This window comes from Fukomys damarensis, unplaced genomic scaffold (assembly GCF_012274545.1).
Source record: "Fukomys damarensis isolate Sample0158 unplaced genomic scaffold, DMR_v1.0_HiC HiC_scaffold_12, whole genome shotgun sequence".
Classification (NCBI taxonomy): Eukaryota; Metazoa; Chordata; class Mammalia; order Rodentia; family Bathyergidae; genus Fukomys; species Fukomys damarensis.
The window spans coordinates 7,369,592-7,392,660 of NW_022900924.1; the positions used below are offsets into that span (position 1 = coordinate 7,369,592).

General features: G+C 49.5%; 1 protein-coding gene and 1 long non-coding RNA gene across 2 annotated transcripts; one reads left to right on the top strand and one right to left on the bottom strand.

Annotated features, from left to right (window-relative positions):
* Positions 1-6: 6 nt before the first annotated feature.
* Positions 7-21,711, top strand: Gltp (glycolipid transfer protein). The gene is made up of 5 exons (XM_010603957.2): positions 7-111; positions 16,411-16,469; positions 17,623-17,756; positions 18,948-19,098; positions 21,189-21,711. The coding sequence occupies exons 1-5, from the start codon at positions 9-11 to the stop codon at positions 21,369-21,371; spliced, it is 630 nt and encodes a 209-aa protein (XP_010602259.1). The 5' UTR covers positions 7-8; the 3' UTR covers positions 21,372-21,711.
* Positions 11,321-18,803, bottom strand: LOC117285695. The gene is made up of 3 exons (XR_004516758.1): positions 18,732-18,803; positions 15,907-15,960; positions 11,321-11,427 (listed from the first exon to the last, which is right to left on the bottom strand). It is a non-coding gene; the product is annotated as an uncharacterized LOC117285695 (long non-coding RNA).
* Positions 21,712-23,069: the final 1,358 nt, after the last annotated feature.

Genomic DNA, 23,069 nt, shown 5'->3' on the forward strand with positions numbered 1-23,069 from the left:
ACCCGGAAATGGCGCTGCTGGCGGAGCACCTGCTGAAGCCGCTGCCCGCGGACAAGCAGATTGAGACCGGGCCCTTCTTGGAGGCGGTGTCCCACCTGCCGCCCTTCTTCGGTGAGCCGGGTTGGGGTGGGAGCTGGCCTGTTCCCTGATCTTCCCCGAAACACCCCTCCCCTAGACACCCGAGGCCTGTTTCCTACGGCCCTTATCCCCTTCCTTTCCGCGCAGCTCCGATTCTCCCTGCCTCCGCCCACTCCCACATTCCCTCTCCCCAAATGTGTTATAGCTTCCATCTCTTCCCCGACACTCCCAGGTCTTCCGTCCCCCTCAGACACCTCCCGTTCCTCCCCGTCCCACAGATGCACCCCGATCCTCCACCCCTTCAGGCACCCTCAATCGCCCATCTTCCTCAAACACACTTACTCCTGCAACTCCCCCAGACCTGCTCCAATCCTCCAGCTTTCCTCCTAAACATCCTACCCCCTCTCTCGCCGAGTTCTTCCCGTTTGCTGGTAAATTCACCCCACCTTTCCTCCCTATCGGAACCTCCTCATCCCCTCCGGGAAGGGCCTTTACAATGAATGAATCCTCTCTTCACTCCTCCAGCCTCTCCCTTGTGGGACTCGTGAACGTTCTTCTCCGCATTTCTACATTCTGGGGCAAAGACCCTCACCACCACTTCCAAGGGTTGGACAGGGGAGGGAGGGAGGGAGGGGGATTCTGAAGATGGAATTGCGAAAGTCTAGGGCCCTTTTCTATGGGAAAGCACCTAACATTTTTCCTCTGTGTAGGACGGGGCTCAGCATGGGGGGAGCTGTTCTGTGGGGTGATGTTATGCTCAGAGTGCTTGGCATGTATCCCTTCCTCGTTTTGGACTCTAAAAGCGGATGATCTCCTCCCCATTTGTCATGTTGAAGAGGTCGTGGCACCTCTGGGAAAGTGGTCTGTAAGCCATTTTCGGACTCTTTTTCTGCCCTCCCCTCCCCTCCCCCAGGCCAGGTCAGGCCCTGATGGAAAATGGGAAACTGAAGCCAATACCATCTACCTCTGCCCTTTGCCTCTCCCCACAGTAGAGGGTGCAACCTGAGCTTCTGCTTTCTTCTTGCCTGTAGGACTCTCCCAGTGTCCTGCCCTGGCTGTTCACTTGGTGGCTCTGTAGGAAGATACCAGCATCTGGGACAGAGTCCAGCTGAATCCCACAAACAGGCAGAACCTATGACTGGCTTGGGCTGAAGAGATTTGGCACCCAGGGCAGTCACTTGCTCTGCCTCTAGTTTATGATCAGGGCTTGTTGAGGGCAGTAGTCCCCCCCCCCCAATTGGCTGTGACCAGACTGAGTCACATCTCAGTTTTCCTCTCCACCTCTTGGGTCTCTGTGTCCCCATCCATGAAATGAGGATGCTGATCTCATTAGCCAGGAGGAGTAAAGGAGGGTGTGTAAGTGCCAACTCCGTGCTAGCTGGCTGGGGGCGGGGAGGGGTTTTATATCTGTAAGTTCCCAGAGGCAGTTTTTGTTCCTTCCCATAGTAGATGATTAATCAGTGCTGGGTGAGTGCCCTTGCCTGGTTTGTGTATCTCAGACCTGGGCCAGCAACCTGAGAGCAAGTCTTTGTCATTTACATCCACTTCTGTGTCCCCAGTGCCTGGAGTGGTGCCTGGCACACAGTGGGTGCTCAGTCATGCCAAATGCATGAAACTTTCTTAGTATCTTGGCTTAGGGTAATACTGCATCTCCGGGTGGGGGAGTGGGAGCTAATTTGCTTTACCACTAAGGAGTTATATTTGTAACCAGGTTGTATTGTTTGTTTGTTTCCTCTTTGGTACTATGTGTATTTGCAAGTCAGAGCCAGCTTGTCCTGGACAGGGATTCAGAATCTGTCTAAGCCAGTGGTTCTCAACTGAGGGGAATTTTGCATCTGGCAAATGTTTGGAGACTTTTTTGTTTGTCAACACAGTGGGTGTTCGCACTACTGGATGCTCCAGAGTGCTGCAGTGGTGTCATTAAGCATCCTACAATTCACAGGACTGTGTCCCCACCACAAACAATGATCCAGCCCCAAATGTCGGCAGCGTCCAGGTGGAGGATCCTAGGTTAAGCTCTCGGCCTTTCCCCCTTACCTTCAACAGAGGGTATATGTCAGTTCTGCACTGGGGGGCACCTTGGTTGGATGCGATTGTCTGGCCGGTTTGGGAGGAAAGGGAGTGGTGGCAGCTGGAGTCTGGGAAGAAGAGCATCCCCGCCTCCTTTCCTGGTCTCTAAGGACCCTTGTTTCTGCCGTGGTCCAGTGCTGTGGTGTCACAGCTGTGGACAGAAGCACCATTTAGACAAAAGCCAGTGGGGTAGGCCCACAAAGAGTTAACCACCCAGCGGCTCTGCTCACCAGGGTTGTTTGCAACTCACCAGAAGAGGAGAATTCATAGCACCCTTAAAAAATGAAAGTGATAATCCATTTAGAACCAGTTTTGCTCTTCCAGGAAGAAACTGCGGGTTTAAGACTTTGGTTGGAGGAAGGCTTTCCTACCCTGGCTTTTCTCTGAGGTTGCTTGATTTCTGCTGTCAGCTCCATTGCAGGAGCTTTGTATAGATTTGGGGAGCATCTCTCTGTTCGCCTGGATGATGTGGGTATGTGTGTGTCTCTCCAGCGGAGCTGGTCAGGAGTGATGGACGCAAGGAGTCGGCGAGGCATTGCAGTGACAGTTTCTTCCAAATCAGGGCTTTTCCATAGTGACACTGTTGATATGAGGGGCCGGGTCATTCTTGATGGTGGAGACGGGCTGTCCTGTGCTTTTTAAGGCGCTGAGCAGTATCCCCGGCCTCTGCCTAGTAGATGCCAGTAGCACCTCCTGTCCTGAAGTTGTGACAACTAAAACTATTTCCAGGAAGGCAAAGTCACCTTTCATTGAGAACTATTGCTTTAGAAATAAAATACAGTAAGAGACCGAAAGCTGTGTTTTTTAAAAAAGGTATTTAATTCTACAAGAGAGAACTAGTCATTGAAGGAAAATCTAGCAAAAGCTAATAATACCTGCTTTTTTTTTAGGAAGGAAAAGTTTATTTAGCTAAGAGTTTGTAGAGGTTTTAGTTCATAGTTGGCTAGTTCCAGCACAGGGCAGCATGGCAGAGAGGCGTTGTAGAGGAGAAACAGTCCATAGTGTGGCAAGTAGAAGGCAGCGAGCAGCAAGCAGAAAAGAAGCAGCAGAAGCAGCAGCATGAAACAGTAGAAGGTAATAATGCCTGCTATTTATTGAACACTTACTATGTGCTGCTCTACATCATTAGTTCATTAATCCTCCTACAATCTTTGGAAGTACAGTTTTTAAGGAAAGACTGCTGGATTTTGGATTATTTTACTTGTACACCCATGTATATCGATCTTTGAAAAAAAAGTGCATGACCTACTTTATCTGACAGTGCAGTCTGACTGTCTTTCCATGTCAGTTGTCATTTTTCATAGCTGCTTAAGAGTGCATCGTTTGGATATGGTCATAATTTTTTTAAGCTCTCCCCTACTGTTGGACACTCGGGTTGCTTCTTGTTTTTCACTCAGTGCTGTACCAAACTTTTTTTTTTTTTATTTAGCAAAACGTATATTGGTACATTTTAGGTGTACATGATTATAACATTCATCATGGGAATTTGTACCTGTACATGATGCGTCTTATTTCTTTTTTCCCATTCCTCTCACCTCCCTGCGACCCCTCTTTTCCTTCTATGGAAAAGCTTTGTTTCTGTTTTTTTCCTTCTATTTTCTTGTCCTTTCTCCCTCCCTCCCTCCCTCCTTGTTCCCCTTCTCATTTGAACGTTTTCTTCCCATTTCCCAATATCTATTCTCCATTTAGTCCTTACTTCCACTTCCGGTTTCCCACACCAGAGAAACTGTGTGGCCCCAGACATCTCTGTGCATGTTTCTTTGCACGGTTCTTTACGTATTTCTCGTTTTTAGAAGTCAAATGGCAGAGTCACAGGGTATGAAGGCTTTTAAGCTGTGGAGCAGTCACATTTCTTTAGTCTTTGCAGGGTGTGGTTTGTGACAGACTTGGCTGGGCTTGGTAAAGGCTGGTTCTTTCTGGCTAATGGGCATGGGCTGCGGTCAGCCTCCTGCTCATCTGGTTTAGGCCTCCTCACCTGGGGCTTGCCCTTTCTCCATATCTCTAGCCTGAATCTCGCAAGTTGTACAGGTTTTACTACATCCACTCAGAAGCCAGCCCTTTATCCATCTTTTTTCCCTCCCTTGACCCAGTAATTGGATCTTACCTGACTTATCAGTTTGCAAGACTGACTTCTGTGAAGTCTGCTTTCTCATTTTTTTAAGGTCAATTATGCAGCTGTCCTGGAGCATTAACAGTTGGTAAGCACAGATCAGGAGACTTAGATGTCATTTAGTCACGCCACTCCCTGCCTAGGAGCCTCAGTGGCTCCCTGTTACCTTTTCCCGGAAGTCTTTGCTATTGGCTTTCTGAATGGCTGGCAGCCCCACAGATGGCACAGTGGGAAGCTTTCCTGGCCACTGTCTTTTTGCCTGATGAATCACTCTGCTCTCAGCCCACCCCTTCCTTTTGTCTGGCTGGGTTCCACACCTCCTTAAGGAATTAGCTTATCAGTCACCTCACCCAAGGTCTTTCCTGACTTCCCTAGACTCAGAGCCTGTTACATTTTGTGACTTTGAGTTATTTCAGTGCCTAGCACTTGGTAAGCTAAAATATTTGCTGAATGCTTTTGGTTCCTTCCTGTTCTTCTGGGTTCTTGCTGAAAATGCTTTGCCTTTCTCTCTTTCCAAATTAAAATATATGATTTAATTAAAGCACATGACTAAATTGAAATATATAACCCCTTTGATAGCCTGTACCCAGCAGACATTATTAATCAATCATACTTTTCCCTTTTGAGCCTACATGTAGCCTTGGTATCTTTTCTTTTCTTCCTCTTTTCTTTCTTTTGTGGTAGCGGGGACTGAACCAAAGAATTGTGATATTGGATCTCTTTGCCCAAGGTCATCTCATCTTTGCACAGGCAAGACAGACAGCCCATGGGGTTATTGCACTGAACTACAACCCTGCCTTCCATTTTTGTTTCCCACAGGGGCTGCAGTCAAAATTTCAATCCTTGCCAGGTGTGGTAGTACACACCTGTAATCCCAGCAAAGGAGGCAGGAGAATCACTGTGAGTTCAAGGCCAGCCCAAACTACATCGTGAGACTCTGTCTCAAAAATTTAATCTTCCTACCTCAGCCTCTGGGATTACAGTAATGCACCAGCACGCCTGGCAGCCTTGACATATTGTTTTTTGTTTTTTGTTTTGGTTCCGGGGATCAAACCTGAGTTCTTGAGCTTGCAAGGCAGATGGCTGCACCACTGAGCTAAATCCCTGGCCCTTGACGTCTTGCTTAACACAACCATTCCAGGTCAGTTAGAGTTGGTACTTGAGATGGCATCTATTCACCATCACTCTTTAGAAAGAAAGCAGAGACAAAGGAGCCGAAGGTAGTGATTTCCGCCTCTCAGTTCTTGAGATCCAAATTCTGGGTTCTGGTTTTTCTTCATTCATGCCTCTTAGCACTGTTAAATGGGTGTCTATGGAATCTGGCCTCACAGGTGCCTGACACTCTTACACTGTCCTAGAGTGAGGCCAGAAAGAGGCTATCTATCACTTTTGATTCATTGCTTGCTCCACTTGGTAGTCTAGGAGCACAAGTTTGCCTTCTTGTTTTATAACCGCCCCCAAACTGAGGCCATAGAGGTTAGGTGACTGGTGAGAGTTGCACAGCCAGTGAACAAGCAGAATGGCCGGCTAGACCTCAGACCTTGGGGCTCCTTGCAGTGCTCTCGTGCTGTGCCTGCCTGCTGTCCACCTTTCCACTCCTGTAGAGGGCCGCAACCCTCAGAGAGCCAGCCTCATTGGCCCCGAGGAAGTCCAGCAGCTCTGCGGGCACTATTGTGCCACATTGTAAGTAGCCTGGTAGCTAACTGGATATGCCCAAGCTGGGTGAGTCCCTCTTATTTGTATGCAAATTAAATGGTGAGGTGTGAGGTTGCCCCTGGGAGCCCCCAAATAGTCCCGGCTTCCTTTCTTTAATTAGGACCCGGGCTAACAGCCTGGAAACAATGCCCCAACCCTCCTAGTTCTGTAAGGAAGCTCTCATCAGCATTTTCTGGGGTCTGGGGGCCACCTGCCACATCCACGCTGAGTTTGTTTTAAGTGGAATACAAATGTATGTTGAATTTTGTCTTGGTATAGACAATCCCAAGAAAGACAATGAGAAACTATTCACCCTCCCAGTGTAGCAGTTGAGTTCTTATTTTGGTTGAGTGTCTTGTCTATTGAGAGCTGGATTCTAGAGGAAGGGGACATAGACTGTACCTGAAAGGGACTCTTGAAAGAAGAAACTATGTCTTGTGGGGAGATGGAGCCAAAAAGACAGTTTCTTTGTTTGTTTGGGTTTTTTTTTGAGACAGGGTCTCACTATGTAATTGAGACTGCCCTGGAACTCACTATGTAGCCCAGGCTGGTCTCGAACTCACAGTGATCCTCCTGCCTCAGCCTCCCGAGTGCTGGGATTACTGCACCTCCGCGCCCAGCCAAAAAGACAGTTTCTGCCATGGTTTCTATCATTTTAAAGTTGTCATCAGTTGGAGGTGTGACAGGAGCCGTTAGGAGCAGCACCTTGTGGGTGACCCATTTGGGATATCACCTGGCCCAAGTACAATTTGAGGAAGCGGGAGAGGCTGCCACAGCCCTATATTTCCTGTCAAGCTGGCTGTTTTTGAGGCTCAAAAATGAGAAGTCACTTTGTTTTAGCTTTTTTTAGTTACCGGGGCTCGAACTCACGACCTTATACTTGCAAGGCAGGCTTGGTGCCACTGAGCCAAATCCCTGGCCTCTGAGAAGTCACTTTGAATCTGACTCTTTCCCTCGGATATCTATGCTCTGCCCACTTGGGACAGAGGAGTGGAAAGAAATATGGACATTTATATCACACTGAGCCAGCCAGAACTTGAGTTCTGTGGCAGGGTTAAGGGCAGGGCACCCAAGCTGTGTGTCCCTGAGCAAATTCTTCCCTCTCTGAGTCTGCAGTCCCAACTGTGAAACAGGAAACAGCTCCCTAGGAAGGTCAATGGAGGTGATCTTGCGCGACAGAATTGACTATCCATGCCTGGAGGGACCTCATCTTTGTGCAGGCAGGACATGCCACGTGGCCCTCGGGATATAACAGGGATTTACCAAAAAGAAGCCATCTCCTGCCAGGGATTTAGCTCAGGGCGAGCACCTGCCTTGAAAGTGCAAGGTCCTGAGTTCAGTCCCTGGTACCAAAAAATGAAGCCAGTTTGAGTCTGGGTCACCTGTCAGGGTACCAGTCCACCACTGGGTGCTTCGGTCTGTGGCTCGTCCCAGCATCGAGTACATACTGTTGGTGCCCACTTGCCCTGGCCCCGATGACAGAGGTGGTAGTGTCCTTCCGTGCTCAGAAAAATCAAGCCTTGAGGTCTGGCCTCTGCCGCTGAAGCACTGGAGAGCAGTCAGTGCCCAGGGTGCGCTGTGACGTGCTGGCTGTGACACCCTCATCTCCGACTCTGTGGAGTGGGTGCTGCACTGTGACTCCCTTAGGGACAGGGCCCAGCCGCATGCCCGGCAAAGGGTCGGTGGCCAGCCAGTGTAGGACCGAAAGGGGACGCGAAGAAGACATGACCAAAGGCTCCGTGAATGAAATACAGCGTGTGGCTGGATCTCAGCTAGGTGACCCGCACTGGGTGACTGCTGGGGTCATTGCGGACCAGATGTCGCTCACCTCGAATCCTCGTGCGAACCTTAAGAAGGAAGAAGAATCGGCACCATTTGATGGGAGAGGAAACTGAGGTTCAGAGAGAAGAAGGGATCTGACCGAGTGGCAAAGCTAGAAGGTGACCCTCGGGGCTTTGACAGGGCCCAGGAGCCCCGCTGGCGAGGCCGATGCGTAGGCTTCTCCTGGGGGCGGAAGTGGCTGTGTACGCGGCCCCTGTGTTGTGGGGCAGGGGAAGCAGTGGGAAGTTTTGTGCGGCAGGACAGTGAGCCAATTTCACTGAGCTTATTAGGATGGAACATGGGTTCTAGTCTAGTCTTAGGTTTCATTGTTTCAGCCTGAAACCGAGCTGTGTAAAAGAAATGCTAATCCTTTCTTTACATTCTTCTGGTGGTACTGGTTCACAGTCTTCTTTTATTCTTCCTTTTTTATTCTCATAGTGTTAATGGTATCTGAGCTTTTTAAAGTCATTGCCGCGGATCAGCCCTCTCCAGGGTCCTGTGAAACCTCTGCAGGCAGGCAGCAGAAGATAGTGGCTCACTCACACTCTTCTGGGCTCTAGAATGGTTCGTGTTCTGCACTGCTGTTGCCCCAGGACCTTGATTCGCTCCCTTCCGAGAGCCCTTTTTAATGGTCTGCAATCCACATGAGGTCGTTATTTTATAGGAAAGTTCTGCTAATGTTTACCATTTCAATCATCGATCTCTCTTTCTCCTTCCTATTTATTTATTTTTGCTGGGTCAGGAGCCCCAGAGCCACATCCCCAACCCTCTATTTGTTCTTCATTCTAGGGCTGGCATTTCCCCCACCGCCGCCCTTTGGTACAGGGGTTCGAACTTGGGACCTTGCACTCATGAGGCAGGCAGTGGAACCACTGAACTAAATCCCTGGCCCAGACAGGCTTTGTGAGGAAAAAGAAAAGTATATTACAGTGAACAGACACTAAAATTGAGGGTAGATTTTAGCAGCTAGTTAGGAAGACCCAAGTCTGTTACATCCATGTGTGGATGGGCTGACATCAAGAGATAGATATCAGCAGCTAGCTGAGAAAGAAATTAGGTTTATATAGATATTGGAGGGTCTAAGAAATCTGGGGTGACATGTTTATGACTGAGTGTCCAAAGACAGTCAGTGCAGGTGTGTATACAGTCACTGGTCTTGTGGTCATCTGTCCTGTTTACTGAGAAGTAGCCTGTTGTTTGCTGAATGCAGCCTGTTTGCTCTGTCTTGTTTGTGAAGGTCTCACTTAGGCCAGGCATGACATCGAACACTTACTGGGTACCAGAACCGTACTAACATTCCCCTGCCCCCACTTGGTACTGGGGATGGAACCAAAGGCCCTTCACACTGAACTGTTAGCCTATCCCGTTTTTTATTTTATTTTTTTATTTTTATTTTTTGAGACAGGGTCTCACTATGTAGTTGAGACTGACCTGGAACACACTATGTAGCCCAAGGCTGGTCTTCAAGCAGAGATCCTCCTGCCTCAGCCTCCCGAGTGCTGGGATTACAGGCGTGTGCCACCACGCCCGGCTTTATTTTTTATTTTGAGACAGGATCTCACTCAGTCTCCAGTTGCCTAGCATGGGTTTGAATTTGTGATCCTCCTGCCTCAGTCTCCCAGAGTACTGGGACTACAGATGTGTACTACCACACCCAGCCCTGTGAAGTGGGTCTTTACTAGCCTCATTTTATAAATGAGAAACTTGTAGTTTACAAAGTTAGCTGATTTTCCTCAGGCCACACAATAAATCAGAGAACTAATTTTCCCAATTGCATTCTCAGTTCAAGGCTGTTTTTTGCCAAAGAGGACAACTGTGGACAAAGGGTTGGTATGGGTGACTTTTTTTTTTCTGTGTGTGGTACCAAGGATCAAACTCAGGACCTTGTGCTTGCAAGGCAGGAGTGGTGCCACTGCGCTAAATCCCTGGCCCTGGCCTTTTTTTTTAGGTTGGTATTATAACATTTATTAAAATAATACTGTGGGTTAATAGAAACAGCAGAGAACCAAAGAATTAAAATGCAAGCTATGGGTCAGGGATTTAGCTCAGAGGTGTCGCCGCCTGCCTCACAAGCGCAAGGTCCTGAGTTCAATCCCCGGTACAAAAAGAAAGGAAATTTTAAAAAAAGAGTGATAATACTGATAACTAAGGCATTCAGAAATTTGAAAAGTCATGCTCTTTTTCCAAGTTGATCCAAAAATTTGTCAACTGAGTTCTCAAAAGTTTGTTCTGAGCCAGCATTACTTACAAATACCACATAGTTATTATTTCCTATGTTTATCTTCTTCCCCGTAGAAGACCTTTGATAAACACCTAACATGTCCAGGTATGACACAGGTAAGAAGAAAATCGATCAAATACTGGTATTGTTTTTAACTATCAACTCAAGTATTTGAATGCCACAAATTTATTCAATGAACCAAAGACACAGTAAATGTCAAAATGGCTCAGTACATACTGTAAATAAGTCAAAACAACTGTGTGTGTAATAAACAAAGCAAGCCGGGTGTGGTGGCACACGCCTGTAATCCCAGCACTTGGGAGGCTGAGGCAGGAGGATCACTGTGAGTTTAGACCAGCCTGGGCTACATGCTGAGTTCCAGGTCAGTCTCAACTACATAGGGAGACCCTGTCTCAAAAAAAACAAAACAAAAGCCAAATAAGACAAAGCAGTAGCACACTCCACCAAAGCTAGCTGAGCACAAAAGAATGACTGTCTATCAGGCAGCTTAGTGTTTTCCCGTGTCACCTGTGAGGCAGGATAAAGGAGAGGTCATCGTGCAGTGGGGAACTGAGCTTCCTGCTGACCTGACTGTGCAGCTATGGATGGGTGACTTTTTAAAGCAGTACAGTAAAGTGTGGAGCATGAACCAGCCTCAGGAATGGAGGCATCCTCCGGGGTCCTGTCCTTCCAACTAGGCTGTGCTGTGACCTGAGCAGTGACCGCCCCCATGGATAAATGATTCATCTCTGTCAGTGCAATCTGAGAGCCTCCCATTTTGATCCTTGTAACCCGGGGCCTGTAAAGTTAATCTGCCCCATGTGTTTAACAACTGAACTTTATTATCCAGCTATGAAAAAGGGTTGGATGTGAAATAGAACCTCCCACCTCAAGCTGCTAGCATTGCAACCCGGCTTCTTGCCCCTCTGTTTTGGAAATTAACACTTTTGGATTGGGCCGGGTGTGTTCCCTTCCTGAGTCATTCAGGTTGAAAGGGAACTGTATGTCTCAAAACCAGCACACATGTTGTAGCTGAATGAAAATGTGCAGGGTCCTTCAGGCATCTCTTTGCTGAAAGGGGAGCATCATCCATTACAAGGGATGAAAGCATTGGGGCAGCCTGGAAATTTCCACATGTGTGCTGCGATCTTTGTTTGTGGTGTTGGGGGTTGAATGCATGGGCTGCATGTGCTGGACAAGTGCTGTACCACTGCACTACATCCCAGCTCTTTTTATTTTGAGACAGGGTCTCACTGTGTAGTTGAGACTGACCTGGAAGTCGCTATGTAGCCCAGGCTGGTCTCGAACTCACAGCGATCCTCCTGCCTCAGCCTCCCGAGTGCTGGGATTACAGGCGTGAGCCACCACGCCAGCTGTTGTCTGTCTTGCTCAGAGTGGTGGGCCAATGAATGCTCTCCAGTTGTGCTGAGGCCTGAAAAAGAGGATATGAGTCTGATTCTGGGTAGCCGATGGGCACTGCTGCTATGGCTTACGGACTCCTGGGCAACATCACCCAGGAGAACTGAAGCATGAGACCCAGTCAGGAGCCTGACACGGCCCTTGTCCCTCCAGAGCTGTCACAGAGGTCATACAAGAATCCCTGGCTTGGTGCTTGTCTCTCTCTCTTTTTTTTTTTTTTTTGTACATGGCTCTGGAATAGTTGGCTATTCACTTTTGTGGACTCTTTTTTGTTTGTTTGTTTTGGTTTGGGTTTTTTGGTATTGGGGATCGAACTCAGGACCTTGTGCTTGCGAGGCAGGCAGTGGACCCACTGAGCTAAATCCCTGGCCCTGCTTTTGAAGTATCTAGCAAAACGCTGCACACAGAGCAGAAAGGAGTAGTTGTAACCAACGGTGCAGAGGGATGGGACTGCGGGAGCAGGCTGCTGAAGGTGAAGAGGTGCAGATGATTCACCTGGGCAGAGGTGGACGACAGCAAGTGAGAGGCGCCGGCCGGAACAAAGAGAACTTTCGGAAGCGAGTCTGGCGCTCTGTCGCCCACAGGGGTCAGAGCAAATATTTGTGGTCTGGGCCCCTGCAGCAATCAGGGCAGATGTTCAGATACTTTCAGGTGATGTGGCATTGAGTAGATGCTGTGCTTTGTAGTCGTTATTTCTGTGTTGGGAAGATCCCATCCTGTGTTCTTTGTCTGATAGCACAGCTTTTGTGGATCAGAGACAGACAGCACCTGCATTGGCTGCCTGTTTTGTTGTGGGTTTTTTTGTATCTTGTCAAACTGCAGCTTGGAATTAAAGAGCACATTCATTAACCATTTCACCACCAGGTCAAGCCTGACAGTGGCCACCAACCAGCAGGATGAATGTTCTTTTCCTTTTTCCTTTTTCTTTTTGACATGGGAATTCGCTAAGTTGCCCAGGCTGGCCCTGAACTCTTGATCCTCCTGACTCAGCCTCCCAAGTAACTGAAACTACAGGTGCGTGCCACTACACATGGCACTATAATTCATATTTTCGATGATGGCCCTGTTTAGAAAGTTAAAAATGGTTTATTGCATGAAAGCAGGGATGGACGTTTGTGTTACATCTTGGCGAACTCCATCCAATGTTTGAACTAGAGGGCAGGGACAAGGGGAAAAAATGAGAACCAAGACCTGTCATTTAAAGGTACAAGATCCCAATGATGAATGTAACTGTGCTGTATACCTAAAATGTCCTAATAAATTCAATGAGAGGAAAAAAAAAATGTTTGAACTAAAAAAAGTTGATACATTCATAAAGTTATTTAGTAGATAAATGTATCCCTGTTTTCTTTCTATTATTGAGATTAAGCATCTTTTCATTTCTTCTGTGAATCTTCCATTGTCTTATAGGGCTGTTTTGTTTTTTCTCATTGATTTTGTAAGAAATCTTAACATATATTAGGGATAATAGCATCTTATCATACATTTTACATTGATAACACTCCTTTACCCCAATTTGTTGTTCGGCTTTGATGGTAGGATTTTCCTCCTCTCCCGTGTAGAAAGTTTCTGGTTTTTATATCAAGATTTGTTGTTCTTTTCCTTATGTCTTCCATTGAATAGTATGTTTAAAATTTTTTTGTCTCCACAAACTAAGGGGGCATTTGTCAGGTTTCCTAGAAAACCAAAGCTTTACTGTATTTAGAATCTGGGCCCAATCGTTCTGAAGGTGGTGGGATTGTATCTGGTTGTTTCTTTTTCTAAAGGCAGTTTCCTCTCTCCCTGGAGGTAAATGATGAACTAGAAAGCCATCCAAGCCCCCTCCGGCTCTCTGGGCAGACAGGTTCTGATTGGCACACTGAGTAGACTATTTGCTGGCAACAGTGAAGACAAAATAAGTTTGGGGTAACTGCAAAACTGGTAAAACAAGAAAGGCAATTTTGGGAGCAGGCTGCAATCTGAAGGAAAGGTAGGGCTGGATGACCTGTTAGAAACTTGTCACACTCTGTCTGGGAATGGGGCAAGTTTAGGTTGAAACTGTTAGAAAGGCCCTGTGTCTTGGGAATCAAAATCATCCTCTGGTTTTCCTGTCAGAGTCTCTCATTTTCCTGAGTTCACAGGAACACATGGGAACATTCTGGAAAGAAAGGCCGGGATGTAGTATAGCCAGTCTATGTGATTGGTTCCTGGCTATCATTCTGTGGCCTTGGGCAAGTCAGTTGTTTTCTCTGGACCCGGTATCCTCCAACTGCCTCAGGAACGGACAGGCCCAGACCCCTCCGTGGGTGATACTGAAACAGGCCTTGGCTGCCTGAGCTTGGAGTACTTCCATTTGCACAGCATCTCTGGGCTGTAGGAAGTGAGGACCCGACCCTGAGTCATTAAGTCATTTGCCAAAGTCACACCAACGCCGAGATTTGAACCCAGGACCAGCTGGCTCTGGAGCTCTAGGCCACCTCTCCACCAATCACGGGAAGCCTCCTTCCAGAAGCTCCCAGCCCACGACCCGTGTCCGGTACACATCCTCAGTGTGTAACAAGAAAGCAGATTCTAGGGTCTGTGTCCACACTCCGCTTGTGCCGGACTCCAGCCTCAGCAGCACATTCTTCCCCCGCAGTCGAGCAGAAGCCGTCACCCTGCGCTGTGGCCACAACACACAAAAAGGGCCTCTGTTGGGGCCTGGTGACTGCTGACCGCGGCAGCCTCGTGACCCTTGGAGCACATCGTCAGGAGAACCCGAAACAAAAAGCCTTTCTCCCGGCCACTAGAACCATGTTCAGGGGCAAGGAAGCCCAGGAGCATTTCTGTCTGCACCTCTAAAGTACACATCAAAGCCAGGCTCAGTGGCACAAGCCTGTCATCCCGGCTCCTCAGGAAGCTGAGACAGGAGGAGTGCAAGCTCAAGGCCACCCTAGGTGACCTAGCCAGATCCTGACTGAAAAAATAAAAAGGGCTGGGGGGGCTAGCTCAGTGCCAGAGCACCTCTGGGTTAAATCCATAATACTGGGAGGAAAGCACATTGAACGACCCGAGTCTTGCAGAATAGCTAATAGCACTCCCATGGTCGCCAAGGATCTGGTCCCTGCCTTCCTTATTTGAAGATCAGCCTGCAGCACTGACAGTGATCACGGTACTAACAGGGAACAGGATTGACGGCCCAGGATGTGACACACGCATCGGGCAAAGCTAAGGGCGGCTGGGGCAGTAAGTGCACTGATGATCTCTGCGGGCCTGGCTGGGAGGCAGAACACCGGGGTTAGGGAGGGCAGGCGGTCCGCACCCCCCCACCCAGTGCCTCGGAGCCAATTCTCCGCCCTCACCGGACAGAAGGTTCAGACGTGGCCCTTGTGGATTTGCCCCACAGGCTTTGAGCTCAGAGGAGCTGGCCTGTAGCTCAGCTGGAGGACAGGTAAGGAGGGACGTGGAGTGGAGTGGCCGGGGCCACAGGTCAGGATGATCCCCAGGCAGCAGAGACTCGGGGGCATTTGCTGGACTGTGGAACCCGACCCTGGAAATGACAGAAGTCAAACACACGCTTGAAGCCCATTTACTGAGCATTCGCCACGCACGGCTCGGGGTGTTCTGCTAAGTGTGTCCGACGCATTATTTTTCTTTCTTACCTGTTTTTGGTGTTGAGAATCAAACGCAGGGCCTGGTACATACTGAGCATATGTTCTACCACTGAGTTATGCCCCCAATCCGGGGGACTATTTTTAATTCCTATGACATCTTTATGAAGTAAGTCCTACTGCTGCTCCATGGGACATATGTGGAAACCGAGGCACAGAGCGGTGAGGTGACCCACCCAGCTGAGCAGTGTCCAGGCTATGGTTCAGACCCCATCTGTCTGCACGCCTAGCCAGCCTTCCTTTTTTTGCTACTGGGGATCGAACTTGGGACCTTGCACTTGTGAGGCAGGTGGCAGCACCACTGAGCTGAATCCCCGGCCCTCGCCCATTTTCTCTCCACCATGCACTGAGTATTCGATTCAGGCATCTACTGCTGACTCCGTGCACCTCATTTCACAGCTGCAGTTAGCATGTTCTAGGTGGTTAGCCAGCTGCACCTGCCCGCCTGGCCGGAAGCCGGCCCGCAGAGCTCCTCGCATGCCTGAGACCCTCTCTGGCCTCCTGGGTGGTTTCCCTCCTTTGGGTCAGTTTCTGCCTCTGGCCCACCTTGAGGTCTTTGTCTCCCTCTGTGTCTGGCTAAGCAAACCTGCTTCTCTGGACCCGGCAAGGATGCTGAGGAGGGGAAGGGACACAGCTGTCCCCTGCAGGCCCCAGGGCGAGGGCCACTCGAGTACTGCACAGGTGTGCCTCCACTGTCCCAGCCCTCTGTGGGGAACTTTGCCTGGGGCCATGTCCTTGGTCCTCCTGACGACCTGCTAAGGGGGAACAAAGGAGGGGACAGGGAGGGGTTTCCTGTGGACCCCGGAGTTCCAAGCATGGCCAGGCCATGTCTGGATCTACATTCCCCTACCGGAAGGTATTACCTGGTGTCCCATGTTCCACTCTGCCAAAAAGCACAGATGCTTCCGGCGAAGATTCTGGAGATAAACAGACGGCATCTTGGACCTGGACTATTTCAAGTAGTCTTCATCACACCTCCTTAACGGGTTCTGTTGTCACATCTACTAGATGGGCATGTGAGGCTCAGAAAGCTAAAGGCAGGCAGCCACCCTGCAAGGGCTGGGGTCACAAGGTGCCACAACGGGCAGTGCAAAGATAGACATTTCTGTCGTTGTCAAAAGTTCTGTTGGACAGTGCTGCTCTAGGGAGAGAGGGGTGTGGAAAAGGGTTTGTCTCCTAGATATTTCACCTGGAGCCCAGCACTCCCCAAATTTGCTTGTCCCCAGAGCCTTCCTAACGCCTGTAACATTCTGCTTGCCCCTAAACACACCAGTTTTCCTCCCTTGAAGGCCCCAGTTCTCAGTGGCCCATGGTTGTCCTGTTACCCTTGTGGGGAGTCCAACTCTCTCTTCTCGTTCTGTTCCCAGATTGCCTCGGGTCCCCCGTGTTCATGCCCATCAAGGCTGACATAAGCGGCAACATCACGGTAAGTACTTGGCTTGGCAGCCATGACCTCCCAGGCAAGGAAGAGGAGGGAGATGCACCAAACAGAGATGCTGGGTCTGCAAATAGGGCTCAAGGTTCGGCTCCTCCACTAGGTGGCCCAGCCATCTAGATGCAGCCTGGGTGGGACCAGAGTCTCAAGGGTTGGCCCTAAGAAGGGCCTGCTGCTGTCTTTTGTTCACTTCCGCCCCAAAACTCCAGCAGGGCATGGTGGTGGACACCTGTACTTTCAGCATTCAGGGAGGCTGAGGCAGGAGGATTGCAAATTTGAGCTGAGCTCAAACTCAGTGAGAGCCTGTTTCAAAAGAAAAATAGAAAGGGCTGGGGATGTAGCTCAGTGCAAAGTTCTAGGTTTAATTGCCAGTGCTGCAGGACAAAATAACCCTCCAAAGTCCATGGGTGGCCTTGGCCTGACTCACTTGCTCCTGAGTTCTGGGGGTTCCCTGTGCCATCTGCTGTCCTGTGAGGATGTGCTCATGGCCTACCCTGAGGGTCTCATCTCTACATCCCAGCAGCCCTAGGAAGCTGGTCCTATATTTATCTTGGCTTCATTTCAGAAAATCCCCTTAACTCAGAGCAGCTGAGGAACTCATGTAAGGTCCCACAGCAAGAAAGTGGCAGAGCTGGGATTCACACCTAGGACCACCTGGGTCCTTCAGAGAGGCCTTTGAGCCTGAATATCCTAGAATCCTAAGAGGATCCTGGAGTCTTTGAATTAAAGATTTCACTCATCCCTAAAAGCAAAATCTGAGGTGCCTGCTTCCCAAGGCAGTGTCACCAGTGGCTGGAGGACATGGACTCTCAAGCCAGCTGAGCTGGGACCCATTCCCACCTGCACAGCTGTTGGCCTTGGGCACATCGCTGCCCCTCTGTGAACCTCAGTGTCCCTACCTGTAGATTGAGGACTGACAGCAACACTTGGGTAGCCATGCGTGTCCTGTAATAAGGCAGTACCCACAAAGCACTTGCTGAAGCACTTGGCACTGGTGAGCAGGGGCGTTCCCGTTAGGGCCAGTGAGTCCCTGCTGCCCCCGGCAGGTGGGAAGGAGGAGGAGGTGCCTGTGGTTGCTCCTTCCCCTGGTACTCGAGGCACTGTCAGCCTTCCCAAGGGGACAACCCCGTGTGCTGCCTTTCAGAAAATTAAAGCCGTGTACGACACCAACCCAGCCAAGTTCCGGACCCTGCAGAACATCCTGGAGGTGGAGAAGGAAATGTATGGAACAGAGTGGCCCAAAGTGGGGGCTACACTGGCGCTGATGTGGCTGAAAAGGTGATGGGCTTGGGGGTAGGGCCTGGAGGGTCCCCCACATGTGGAGGAGGGAAACAATCCCTGCCACTGCCAGCATGGGGTTCAGATGCCCTTCTGGTGCAATGCTAATCAATGGCTGGGAGAAGTCTCCTGAGGGCCAGTTCGCATAATCACAGTCGTACAGGTTGTGTGTTGCATTAGCGGTATCCTGTTTGGGGCTGGTCATATATATATATTGTATATTTGTATATTATGACCATTTCTGGTCAGAAGCACAGCATTTTTGTTTGCTTGTTTGTTTGTTTTTTGGTACTAGGAATGGAACTCAGGACCTTGCTCTTGGCAGGCAGGTGAGGTGCCAGTGAGCTACATCCCTGGCCCTATGTTTGTTTTTTGAGACAGGGTCTCACTATGTAGTTCAGGATAGTCTTGAACTTACCATGTATCCAAGGCTGGCCTCAAATTTGTAGTGATCCTCCTGCCTCAGTTTCCTAAGTGCTGGGATTACAGGTATGTGCCACCATGCCTGGCTAGAAATACAACATCTCAAGAGGAGTTCTGTATAATTGGCTCAAGTATGTCTTATGGGCCAGGGACACTGCTGAGCCCACTCAGATAATCCCAGGGCTGGCATTCATTAATTTTTGATTTGGGCTCCCTGCCATCCCCACACCCTTCTGGCTCTTGGAGTGGCCACTAGAATTGCAGACATGGCTTGGAGGAGGCAGAGGGGTGATGTAGCAGATTTAGAAATACTGGGGACAGCACCGTGGCAGTGAGCAGCCTGGATGGGCCCAGAGCCAGGCTGGTCCATGTGCCATTGTGTCCCTGGTCTGTGAGCCCTTTGTGGGCCAGTGCTGTGGCTTCACCTCTCCAGTCCTGATGGCCGTCTGCCATATGCCAGCCCATGAGAGGCCACAGAAAAGGCAAGGCAGGCCCAGACCCTGCCCGCATGGATCTTAAAGCCTATCAGGGACCATTGTCAGGGGCCCATACCGGCTCTGATGGAAAAAAGGGACTTGAGTCAAGTGATTATATTCCTCATAAACAGGAGGAGTCCAAGATGGCAGTTGAGGGAGAGCCACTTCCTTTTGTGGGAATGTACTTCCGGGTCACAGTAGGTGCATCACTCACAGCTGGTAGGGCCGCCATGACGCAGGGTGCCAGCTTGTGGACAAGGCTCCTGAAGTACCATCTCCTCTCTGTCCTTAGAGGCCTCCGCTTCATCCAGGTCTTCCTCCAGAGCATCTGTGATGGGGAGCGGGACGAGAACCACCCCAACCATATCCGCGTCAATGCCACCAAGGCCTATGAGATGGCCCTCAAGAAGTACCATGGCTGGCTTGTGCAGAAGATCTTCCATGTGAGCCACCCCCAGGGAACCCCATTCTGTCCCCAGCCAGGAGTACAAGCTTGCAGATTCCATTCCCTGCTCTGGCACTGTTTTTCTTTTCTTCTTCTTCTTCTTCTTTTTATTTTTATTTTTTGGTTTTCTGGGTTAGGGTCTCACTATGTAGCCTGCACCAGCTATATGGTAAATCAGGATGAATGTGGAGGTCAACTACAAGGTGCAGGCCTCAAACTTGCGGTGCTCCTTCTGTCTGAGCTTCCCAAGTTCTGGGATTATAGGCGTGCACCTCCACTCTTGGCTTTCCCACTTCTTAGCTGTGTCTTTGGGGCCTGTATTTGCTCCTGGGTTTAGGAATGGCCCCCTGTCCTTTGGGAGCAAGGCTAGTACTGGTATATCGTGCATATGGCCAGCCCTGGGGCATGATATGGTAGCCATCAGTGCAGATGCTCTTTGGGGCCTTTCATTGTGCCCCAGCCTGGGAGGTCTGACCAGAGGCTAGAGGCCAAGGCAGCAGGGTCACAAGTTCAAGCCCACGGGATAGGGATTTAGCTCAGTGGTTCTGCCACCTGCCTCACGAAGCGCAAGGACCTGAGTTTGATCACTGGTACCAAAAAAAAAAACAAAACAAGTTTAAGCTCAGTCTGGGCAACTTAGTGAGACCCTCTCTCAAAAAGAAAAAAAAAAGGGGCTGTGGATGTAGCTCAATGCAAAGGCCCTGAGAGCAATCTCTAGTACTGCAAAGGTGAGGGAGAGAGACTATCCGGGCAAAGCCCTTGGGCTCACAGGGCTCTTGTGGCCTGAGTTAGGATGACACGGGGCTTCAACCTAGTTAGCTGAGGGTCCCTAGGTCCCCAGGCTGAGAAGCAAACTGAGGAAATGTGCAAGGGCCTCCAGGGTGCCCTCCGTGCTGCTGGCACCTGCCTCTCGCTGCCCCCGCTCACGTGGTGTGGGCGCATCTAGTCTGCTGTGCCAGCCTTTCCGCATCCTCACTGCCATGGGAACCAGGCCCTCGTGGTCCTCTCTTCCCCAGGAGGCCCTGTTGGGTGCCGGGCTGAGTCCGGGCCGGAAGAGCTGGACACAGGGCAGAAACAGCCACCTCTGCTGTCTGCCCTGCCACGGCCCATCTGGGCAGCACCTCGAGACCCCAGCCTTCCTGCAGCGCATTCTCATGAAGGCCTAGCAGCTGCCCTCAGAAGTAACAGTGTTCCGCGGGCCTGGCAGCTGCCGGTGGGCTGTGATCGCCGTGAGGCAGCTCTCTTCTCACCCTGCCGCGCAGATAGTGCACCGCGCCGCTCAGACAGGTGGAAGGAGGAAGGACTGGCTGCGCACGGAGGCGTGTGCCTGTAGTCCCAGCTACTGGGGAGGCTGAAACGGGAGGAGCATTTGAGCCCGGGAGTCTGAGCTCAGGCTAGGTGACATAGCAGGACCTTGTCTCAAAAAACAAAACCGTCAGAAGGTGGGGCTGGGAATGTACCTTCCAGCCTTAGTCTTCTCACCTTGCACATAGGCATAAAACCTGAAATGACCCACACGGATCACAGTGAAAAATGAAACAATCTGTATAAAGCGCTTGGACGAAATTTACATTCGGGAAATCAAAGCTACTACTACTTTCATCATTCCACTTGATATCAGCCAAAAGGCCGAGAAGCGGTTACTATTTTCATTATTGATGATAACACTATTTATATTTTCCCCATCCCGTCAAACCTGTGCCCGGGCTCTACACTTCTGTGAATCTCTATCCTTTTTTCAGATGCCCGGGAAGCCCTGAAATGTAGGGAAGTATCACCCTCTAAGCGCAGGAAAGAGCCCGCAGCATGAATTAGCAGCCTTGTCCCAAAAGTGAGCTTCTCGATCAGGGAGCGAAGAGCTCCACACCGGAGTCGGCACCCAGGCCTGCCTGTCTCCAGGCTGGTACCCTTCCCGTGGTGCCCCTGGGGTGGAAGGGATGACACATCTTCCTCTCCTTTTCCTTTCCCGCTGCCCGGATGGCAGACCCCGCCCACTCGGACCCTGGGGAAGTCTTCCGGGTCCACTCGCTCTGGCCCGGTGTCCAGCGTGCTAACCTCACGCCCGCCTCCCCTCTTGCCCTTCTCAAGGCAGCCCTCTACGCCGCACCCTACAAATCCGACTTCCTGAAGGCGCTGTCCAAGGGGCAGAACGTAACGGAGGAGGAGTGCCTGGAGAAGATCCGCCTCTTCTTGGTCAACTACACGGCCACCATCGACGTCATCTATGAGATGTACACCAAGATGAACGCGGAGCTCAACTACAAGGTGTAGGCGGCGTCCACGCAGGGCTGCGATCAGAAACAACTGGACCTGGACCACTGTGAACCAAGCCTCGTCCACCTCCTGCTCACAGCCCTAGGCCATCCTGGGCTGCGGAGGACAGTCTTGGAGTTTTTTAAGTCTTTTTTAAAAAAGTTTATTCTAATGGAGCAATAAATAACAATCCTCTTTCAAATCTCTGAATTTCACAACAGCACAGACTGACTGTACCCCTTCACTTCAGTGTGATAAAAATCAGTTAACCAGCCTGGCTCGGTTCGTGCCTGTAATCCCAGCTATATGGGAGGCTGAGATGGGAGGATCGTAAGTTTGAGCCCAGCTTGGGCAACTTAGGGAGATCCTGTCTCAAAAACATTTTTGTTTAAAAAAAGAATTGGGGACATAGCTCAGTGGTAGAATGCTAATCTAGCATGGATGAGGCCCTGGGTTCAATCCCTGGCACCACAAAAACATAAATGCAAATAAATAAAATTAACATTTCTAATAAATCAAATCCTACCCCCACTCCCCCAAGGAGCTCTGCCCTAGGGGAGCGGTACACACCTCACTGCATAGAGAAGCACGTGTTCCTCTGAGGATCTGGCTGAATGATGTTTTGGGTATTTTAGGGAATGTGAAAAATTTGATTGGAAATTTTGCAGGATCCTTATTGTGGCATTCTTCAAGAAAGCAAATGTGCGTGTTCTAATGTGGTTTGCACAGACCGACTTCACATTAGAAACCATCTGCCTTTTGCCAGAAGGTCTTTTTGTTGTTGTTTTTGTTTTTTATTTTTTGGTACCGGGGATCAAACTCAGGTCCTTTCACTTGAGAGGCAAATAGTGGAACCACTGAGCTAAATCCCCGGCTGTTTTTTGTTTTTTTTAATAAAACCAGCCAGCAAGCCTTTAATGACCAAGGGGCCATTTCTTTTCAAGCTATTGGGCACAAACAATTGAAAATTGATGACTGTATCTGCATTCTTCTGCATAATTATTTTCTTCAGGGACAATTCTTCCAAACTGAGAAACAAGTAGATTTCTGGGGAGGAAGAAATATGCCCTCCAGCTGCCGAGACTGGAGAAGCTGCCTTGCTGCCTTAATGGTCCTTCCTGGCACTAAAGAGAGCTTATATTTTTTAAAGCATTGGGGCAAACCAAGCAACCCCAAAAGATTTGATGTGTTTAATAAAAACCCCAATGAGTAACAATTGGTGATTTTTATGTAAAAACTAAATGATCCTTAATAAATAAATATCTATTTTGGAATCACATCTGTGTGCTGTTTTGGTTCTTGATTCTTTCAATTTTTTGAATCCAAGGTTACGTTTGGGGACTCTTACAGAAATGCTACCAAGGACCTGTTTTCTGGCCTCCGTATTTTTTTTTTTCAGCTTTAATTGAGTTTATTGGTACATTTTAGGGATACAGTACAGTTACATTCATTGTTGGGATCTTGTACCTCTACATGACAAGTCTTGATTCTCATTTTGTCCCCTTACCTCTGCCCTCCCTTCACCCCCTCCTCCCCTCCCCATCTACAAACACTTTATTTTCATCTTTTCATTCTCTCACATTTTTTTCTTTTCCCTTTTTACTCTTCCCCTACCCATCCCACCTTCCCTACACCTTTAGCTCCTTTCTTCCCATTTCTAAATGTCAGTAATCTTATTAGAATCTTATGCATTGTTGCAGATTATTCACACCAGGG

Bases quoted from the DNA above. Each gene is read 5' to 3' on its own strand.
- Gltp (XM_010603957.2), top strand. From the start codon at position 9: ATGGCGCTGCTGGCGGAGCACCTGCTGAAGCCGCTGCCCGCGGACAAG. The intron at 16,470-17,622 runs GTAAGTACTTGG...GCTGCCTTTCAG, and splicing joins ACATAAGCGGCAACATCACG to AAAATTAAAGCCGTGTACGA. The intron at 17,757-18,947 runs GTGATGGGCTTG...CTCTGTCCTTAG, and splicing joins GCGCTGATGTGGCTGAAAAG to AGGCCTCCGCTTCATCCAGG.